This window comes from Jaculus jaculus, chromosome 4 (assembly GCF_020740685.1).
Source record: "Jaculus jaculus isolate mJacJac1 chromosome 4, mJacJac1.mat.Y.cur, whole genome shotgun sequence".
Lineage (NCBI taxonomy): Eukaryota > Metazoa > Chordata > Mammalia > Rodentia > Dipodidae > Jaculus > Jaculus jaculus.
In genome coordinates, this window is record NC_059105.1 from 80,436,434 (window position 1) to 80,445,587 (window position 9,154).

General features: G+C 37.2%; 1 protein-coding gene across 21 annotated transcripts in view; it reads left to right on the plus strand.

The window, feature by feature from the left end:
* Baz2b (bromodomain adjacent to zinc finger domain 2B) overlaps positions 1-2,279 on the plus strand; it is a 308,213-nt gene extending 305,934 nt beyond the window's left edge. For all 21 annotated transcript variants that reach the window (XM_045146851.1, XM_045146854.1, XM_045146862.1 and 18 more), the window contains one exon: positions 777-2,279. In XM_045146851.1, the coding sequence (XP_045002786.1) occupies positions 777-930 (154 nt within the window). In that variant the 3' untranslated portion in view covers positions 931-2,279. The remainder of the gene's footprint in view (positions 1-776) is intronic.
* Positions 2,280-9,154: the final 6,875 nt, after the last annotated feature.

Consider the following 9,154-nt stretch of genomic DNA (forward strand, 5'->3'; position numbering starts at 1 on the left):
AAATGGGTACACCAGGGCCTTCAGCCATTATGAAAGAACTCCAGATGTGGGCACCCCTTTGTGGCACATGTGTGACACTGAGCACTTGTGTCACTGTGCATCTGGCTACAGGGGACCTGGAGATTCAAACCTGAGTTCTTAGGCTTCATAGGCAAGTGCCTTAACCTGCTAAGCCATCTCTCCAACCTCAGTAATTTTTTTTTTGGTTTTGTTTTGTTTTTCGAGATAGGGTCTCATTCTAGCCCAGGCTGACCTGGAATTACTATGGAGTCTCAGGGTAGACTTGAGCTCACGGCAATCCTCCTACTTCTGCCTCCCAAGTGCTGGGATTAAAGGCATGTGCCACCACGCCCAGCAGTAATTTATTTTTAATACATCACATTATAATTGTACAATTCAGTTCAAAATGTCTAGTAAAGCAAGTGCTGCCAAGTCTCAATGGTTAAAAAGAAATTCAGAAAGAAAAGCTGAGGAAATGGAGTTGCTAGATAAAGTGGATGAAAATGTAATAAAAAAGAAAAAACTATCTACAGCATCTATTTCTTATAATAGCAGGCAAACAAAACATATTCACTTAAAGAAAAATAGTTCCCCCAAGAGAAAAGTCTGGCAACCTCTCCAGGGACTACAGAAAGTATTTTATTGGTGGGGTGGGATCAGTAATAACAGCAATTTTATGCAACAGTAGAAAAGTATTTTTTTAATTCTTCATTCCTCTTCATTGTTTATAAAACAAAACCAGTGCAACCAATATCTAATGGTGTGTTTTCTTTCAGATATTCCAACCTTGAGACCTTTGCTCTAGATGTCAGGCTTGTTTTTGACAACTGTGAAACATTTAATGAAGATGATTCTGATATAGGCAGAGCTGGCCACAACATGAGGAAGTATTTTGAAAAAAAATGGACAGATACTTTCAAAGTGAGCTGAAGTTATAATCTCTCCCTTTTTCTTTTTCCTTTTAAACAAGGACAAATAAGACCAGCAATGTGAACTGTATTTACATAAATGTGCAAGGCACATACATAATGACTTTTTTTTTCCTTAAAATAAGTATCCAAAAAAAAAAAAAAAAAAAAAAAACACCAGAAGAATGATACCATTTTTAAAGGCTTCACTCCTACAACAACCAAGATCCTTGGTTATTGGTTCATGTGATTTATCAGCTAATTTAGGTAGAACAGGGAAGCACACCCAAAGAATTTTCCAAGGAAAGGGTGTTATAGTGCAATAGCAATGAAAATATATCACGTCGCACTGAATACTGAACACCAGAGCTCTAATGTGGGAAATGGTTTGCCTTTCCCTCTCAATAAATATCTATTTTTCATTTTTTTACTTTGTAGTTTATTTTTTAGTGAATGTATTTAATTTTATGAATTATTTATGATTAAACCACATCCAGAATCTTCGTTTTCTGTGAAAAGGAAGAACTAGAAAATTGCTTTAAATCTTGAAAATACAACAGGAATGTTTTAAAATATAAAACAAAGCCAAGTTAAACTGTTTACACTGATGTGCTATGAAAGCACCAAAAATAACCTTTACTGTAGAGTTGCAAGTACATATATATACATGTATATACATATAGATATATATACATATATATATGTGTGTGTTGCTGCCTCACTTATGTAGTTAAATTGTATTTCAAGACAGTGAAAAAATTGACATGTATATACTGTTCATTATTGTTTATATTAAGTCTTGTTTTAAATATGTATTATGTGTATATATTGTTTGAAGACATTATTGTTTATGCCTTAGAAGGATTGTAGTATTTTATTTTAGTCTGAAGGTAATTACAGCTATACAGCTTGTACAGTAAGTATCCTCTACCAACACTGTGGCGTCTCCCTAATCTTGGTAGTGCCTGCCTTTTAAAACAGGGTGTAGGGGATAGTAGTTTTCCATTTTTCTATTTTGTTATATAATTTTAAGCCACAGGGCCTAAATTAAAGTATAATCATTTGTATCCATGTGGAATAAAATTGTGACAATTTCCTACACACACAGTATTTTTTCATAGAGACATTTCCCTATCATTTGCCTTGCCTCAGAAATAAATTTAAAAGACATTTGTAACCACTGTGTTTTATCTACTGTGTGTTGTGGTGGCCTGTTGGAGGCAAATAGATCAGAATTTTTTTGTATCTATGTAAAAGTACTTGAAGTTTTATTTAAAATAAATTGTTGTGAAAAAGGTAGCATTCTTTTTAGGAGTGTTATTTTTCACTACTATTTGTGGCACGGATACAATAAAAGACTTTTACAAGCTAGTTTTTTTTTAAGTTTTTTAAACCTGAACATGCATTCTGTTCAAAAGGCACTTAATTTAAATTAGATTGTACAGTCTTTAAGGAAGAGCAGTGAATAGTGTGATTCAGAGAGCAGAGGGCTGAGTAGAAAGAATAGTTCATGTCAAGTTTCCTAGACTTCCTGAGGCTATAAGTCTCTCTAGACCTCATTTTAATTTCACATTTTCAATGTGAAAATATTAGAAAGCATTTCAATGTCTTATTCTAACATGAGAAATATGTCTATTTGTGGACATATAATCCAGTTATAAAAAATAACCCCCAAGGGCAGAGGAGATAGCTTAGAGGTTAAGGGCATTTGACACTTAAGCATGAGGGCCTCTTGGACAGACCACCAAGTTTAACTCCCCAGAACCCACATAAAAACTGGGTTTGACCATACACATTGGCAACTTTAATGTGCAGGGGCAGGTGGGAGTGACAGGGACTGGAGAAATACTAGGACTCACAGACAGACAGCAACCTGTAGGTGAGAGAATGGGTGAAGGGTTCAAGGAGGACACCAACATCCTCTTCTGGCCTCTGCACACCCACACACACAGGGCACATTCATCTGCGTGCACACACACATGCATACACCACACATACTCCATGTACATTATACATGTGTAAAAAAAAGAAGACATCGTGAGATACATTCAAGAAGTTTATACTTTGATAAGCTTCAGTTGGGTTATGAAATCATTGGTTAACAAGACAGGCCCAGTTTCAAGAAGCTTACATTCTCATGAAATGGACTGTGGCTAATGTTCACTGTTTTTTGTCATTTTTGTTTTATAAAGATGGGGATTGAACCCCAGGCTTCATGCATGCTAAGGCAAGTGCTTTACCACTTAGCTACATACATTCCCAATGCTTTTAATAGTGTAGGAAGAACAAAAAAGTTTTAAAGAAAAGAAATCCCTCAACTTAAAATATTTTGAGCCAAGACTATTTTCCATAATCCCTAAATTGTGAAGATGTATATGAAATCAGCTGTTATTATATATGTATGTATGTTTCTGTTAAGCAAATCTGCAGCAGTGCCCTAAGGGATCTGGTGCTGGATCAACCATGTGTGGCAGGGAACATGGTGGCACTGTGACTCTGGATTTTGTTGTATAGAACTGCCAGATGCTGCATGTGGATTCTTCATAAGAGGTTTCCCCATACAGGAGATGAGACAACATGTAAGGGTCTCGATACAATACTCCCTAGTTTCTCATAGTAAGTAATTACTTAAAATGATTTCCAGGGATCAAGAGTTTGCATAGTGGTTAAGGCATTTACCTACAAAGACAAAGGACACAGATTTGATTCCCCAGTACCCATGTAAGGCCAGATGCAAAAGTTGGCACATGCATCTGGAGTTTGTTTTCAGTGGCTGAGGCCCTAGTATGCCCATTCTCTCTCTCAAATAATAATTAAATATTTAAAAATGATTTCCAAAGAGCAATAGCTTTCTTTAAAAAAAAAAAAAAAGATAAGAGCCAGGTGTGGTGGCATACACCTTTAACCCCAGCACTCAGGAGGCTGAGGTAGGAGGATTGTTGTGATTTTGAGGCCAGCCTGGAGCTAGAGTGAGTTTCAGGTCAGCCCCCTGGGATAGAGTGAGACCCTGCCTCAAGAAATGAAGAGAGAGGGGAGCAAGAAAGGAAAGGAGGGGTGAGGGAGAGGAGGACGGAAGGAAAGAAGGAAGGGTAGACAATTGATTGTGGAGCTGGGGAGACGGCTCATGGGTAAAGCACTTTCTGTGCAAACACAGGATCGGAGCTCAGATCCCCAGCACTAACATAGATGCCAGGTAGGCATAGCAGTTTGCCAGGAATCCCAACTCTTGGGAGATGGTGGCAGGGAATCTCCTGGGCAAGCTGTCTAACTAGACCAGCTGATTGCTCTGGGCTCAAGTGAGAGATCCTGCCTCGTTAAATAAAATGGTGAGCGATCAAGGGAGACACCCCATGTCAACCTCTGATCTCCATGCATACATACATATGGAAGAAAATAAAATGAATAAATTAATAAGTGGTCATGATAGCACACACTTGAAACCCCAGCATTCAGGAGGCTAAGGCAGGAGGATTATGACTTCAAGGCCAGTCTGGGCTAAAGCAAACATCTCCTGGGGGGCGGGGGAGAAAGCTTCATTGGCTACAGTGGACCACTTTCTTCATTGATTTGACTGAATTATTGAAGTGTAATGGACATTACCCCCAAAGAGCTGCCACCAAATAACAATCTTTGTTGTTGGTTTTCCAGGTTTGTTCTCCCTGTAGCCCAAGCTGACATGGAATTCCATATTGTAGTCTCAGGGTGGCCTTGAGCTCACAGGGATCCATCCACCTATGTCTGCCTCAAAAATGCTGGGATTAAAGGCCTTGACCACCATGCCTGGGCTTGGATGATCTTTAAGTGGACTGCTTGTTATGTAAATGACAGCCCATTCACACTTCCAGAGGTTGGGCTTATTTTCAATACAGTCACTATCATTGTTCCCCTCAAATGTAAAACAGGAAATTACCAATTGTCCCAGCCCCTTTGTTGTGACATAATTGGAAGTATACATAACCTGATTTCATTAAGAAAGATTAGGCTTTAACTAGAACCTTCTCTATTTTAAACCTAAATGCCATGTAAATTGTTTTAACAAAATTACAGGCCTGCCTTCAAGTTTGATCCAAATTATCACTCAAGTAATAACTAGCCAAAGATAACCAATCAAACACTCTCTCTACTTGCAAATATATAAACAAGAAATAAATATATAAAAAGAAATAAATTCAAGATGATTTTTTTTAATTTTAAAAAATTGTATAGAACTGGGCATGGTGGTGCATGCCTTTAACCCCAGCACTTGCGAGGCAAAGGTAGGAGGATTGCTATGAGTTCAAGGCTACCCTGAGAATACAGAATGAATTCCAGGTCAGCCTGAGCTACAGTGATACTCTACCTTGAAAAAAAAATTTTTGTATGTGGGTATGTGTGTATGTATGAAGATCATAGGACAATCTCAAGCCTTCTACACACTTCTTCCACATTCCTTGAGACAGACAATTGCTGTTGCAAATGAATGCCACACAAGTCCATGAGTTTTGGGGTCACAGACTATGTGGCCACTTTGCATCTGGCTTTACACTGGTACTAAGGAAGAAAGAACTGGTATTGACAGTTTTTGCAACCAAGTGCCTTTAAACATTGAGCTATCTTCTTATTCTTTCTTTAAATTTGTTTGGGGCAGGTCTCGCTCTAGCCAAAAGCTGACCTTGAATTTACTCTTTTTTTTTTTTTTTTAATTCACATTGATTTATTCACTATATGACTTGGGCTTGATCTTTAATTTTTTTTGTTTTGTTTTGTTTTCATCACATTTACTTATTTTTTTGAATTTAATTTATTAGTTTTCTTTTCAGTTGAATTTACTCTTATCCCAGGCTGGCCTTGAACTCCTACCTCAGCCTCTCAGGTGCTCGGATTAAAGGTGTGAGTCACCATACACAGCTAGATACTATTTTTTTTAATTTATTTTTATTTTTAGAGAGAGAGAAATGGCAAGCCAGGGTCTCAGCCACTGAAATCAAACTCCAGGCACTTGTGCCACCTAGTGGGCATATGCAACCTTGTGCCTGCCTTACCTTTGTGTGTCTGGCTTATGTGGGATCTGGAGAGTCAAACATGGGTCCTTAGGCTTAGCAGGCAAGCACCTTAACTGCTAAGCCATCTCTCTAGCCATAACCACTATTTTTGAAGTCAGGCATAGTGAGATACACCTGAACCATCTCAGCATTAGAAGGTAGAAATAGGAGGTTCAGGAATTCAAGGTCATTCTTGGCTACATAATAAGTTTAAGATTGTCTTGGGCTATATGATACCCTGTCTCAAAAAATATATCTTATAAATTTAAAAATAAATAAGAAATATAGGGCTGGAGAGTTGGCTTAGTGGGTAAGGCTCTTGCCCGTGAAGCCTAAGGACCCTCCTTTGATTCCCCAGTACCCACATCAGCCAGATGCACAAAGTGGAGCATGCAATCTGGAGTTCATTTGCAGTGGCTGAAGGCCCTGGTGTGCTCAATCTTTCTCTCTATTTACCTGTCTCTCTCTAAAAAGTAAATAAAATAATTGAAAAATAAAATTTATATATATATATATATATATATATATATATATATATATATGAAGATGGATTTCTATTTCTTCCTCAACAAAGATGATTTATTATATCTTGTAGTAAAAAGTAACTCTGCTGATGTTAGTAGATATCAAAGAATGAGGGTGAATCTTATAGAATTTGGTAGCAAATAAAAATAAGGCTTATATAGGGGCTGGGCAAATGGCTTAGTGGTTAAAGCATTTGCCTGAAAAGTGAAAGGACCTCAATTTGAGTCCCCAGGACCCACATAAGCCAGATGAACAAGGGAGCACATGTGTCTGGAGTTCATTTGCAGTGGCTGGAGACCCTGGCGTGCCCATTTTCTTTCTTTCTCTGTCTGCCTCTTTCTCTCTCTCACTCTCTCAGATCAGTAAATAAATTTATTTAAAAAAATAAAATAAGGCTTATACCCCTTTGGGAATAGACCTTGGTCTTAGAAGAGGGAGGCTCAGTAATTTCAGTAGGTGACCAAAAGTTAGCAAGACATTAACATGACACAGGTACCCATAAAGACAGGAAAGAGTCTTCAGAGTCCATGTACTTGTTATAATTATTCCTGCAATTCTCAAAATTGTTTTACAGCTCTCTCAGTTCAGCATTTGTAATACACTTTTGTTTGTTGATTGTGTTTGATTTTTGAGAACAGGGTCTCTCTATCTAGTCTCCTCTGGCTGAGAACTTGCAATTCTCCTGTCTCAGGCTCCCAAGTGTTGTGATTACTGACATACAGCACAGCACAATGGAGTAATAACCTTTTCTCTTTTAATTTTTTAAAGAAAGGTCTTAGATAAATCAAAAGACTATATTGCCGATATGAAATAAATAAAGCTCAAATCAAGTCATGGAAATCTTGGTTTCACTCCCTAAATATAACCAAATTGCTTATACATTACCAGAATAGTTCCATTAAAACACAGTAGGCTTAGATTTCTTATTTTGATAAAAACCAAGATAAGTTAGGTTCTTATAACAAAGGATAAACATTCTATAAAGTCCCAGGAATACCCAAATGTGTCCTGACTTGAATATGAGAGAAGGGACCACAATGGTGTTGCTAAGCAAGCCAGTGAAGTAATACCCTTTTCTATCTTTTGTTTCAAAGCTTTTGAGTACAAAAATAATTTAAATGTAAAAGCAAACAAATGCAATTTTTTAAAAAGTATTTTCTTTGTTCATTTTTTATTTATTTGACAGACACAGAGAGAAAGACAGATAGAGGGAAAGAGAGAGAATTGGCGCGCCAGGGCTTCCAGCCTCTGCAAATGAACTCCAGACACATGCACCCCCTTGTGCATCTGGCTAACGTGGGACCTGGGGAACTGAGCCTCGAACCGGGGTCCTTAGGCTTCACAGGCAAGCGCTTAACCGCTAAGCCATCTCTCCAGCCCCAAATGCAAATTTTAATTCAGTCATTAATAGTTACCATGAAATACTGATAAATTAAGCAAAAAACACTGGCTATAGCATAGTGTTGCAGTAGTTATGTTAAAATATGTTTAAATGTACTTAGAATGGAGAAAATTCTAAATACATAAATATTTTGAAAGTTAACTTTTTCTTGGTTTTGGTAGAATTTGGAAAGACTTTGGTATCTTGTCATTTTACCTGTATACCTTAATATTTCTGCAACAAACATGTATCATTTTTTTAACATTTAAAAGGTCTATTCCCAACCAAATGTGATTAAATTTAGCTGGTACAAATAATGAAAGTGTTGAATAATTGCATTTAAGGGTTAACATTTGTCATATGGTATTACTCCATTACTGAGATATAGGTTACTTTCATATGTACTATCACATTTTGGTTCAATAGCTTTTTATTGTACAGATAGTTTCTATATGGAAAACATAATTTTCTGTTCCATAGATATCTTGAATCTTCTTCCTTTTTGTGATATTATTGACTATTGTGATTCAAGAAGCAAATTCTTATTATTAAGCTAACCAGGTTAATTCCATTCCTCTTAAGTGTGATTGCTTTCAGGGAGGCATATATAGAATTCTGGGCAGTGACACATGACCAAAAAAAAAAAAAAAATTAGGAGCCTTCTAGAAGATTTCCCAGAGACCTTATGTCCAAAAGGAACATTTTCTCTTGTTTTCGGAGATGGCTGCAGGAGGCCATGATGTGGGGAGCTGCTGTGGCCATCGTTCAGCTGTGAAAAGACACCTGGGAGAAGATAAAGGCAGGAGGAGGTGATGGGATGGGGGAGATGGAAAGAATTTCAGTTCTTGATGACATGAATTATCATATTAATTAAACTTAAGACCACAATGCCTTTGAACATTTTTCTAGATGAGATAATATTGTATTGTATAAGCCATTTTGCTTGGACTCTTTTGTTTCAGATGAAAGCATTATGGTATAGCTGGGGCTGTCCTCAGAGATCATGATGCAGTCACAGACAAACACTAATGCCAATACTGCTAATACTCATCGCCACCGAGTTGGTAAATTCTAGTTAGGACCTGACCCAACCTGCCTTTTCTTCTTTAAAAGCAGCGTCTCTCAGACATGTTTAGACTAACTTTCCTGGTTATCTAAAATATTTGAATGCCTTTTTTTACCAAAATATTCTAAAATCAATTTGAGCATTGGTAGAGCTACAAAACAATATCAAATGATCATTTTTTATTTTTATTTATTTGAGAGAGAGAGTGCACACCAGAACCTTCAGCTGCTGCATACAAACTCCAGACACATGC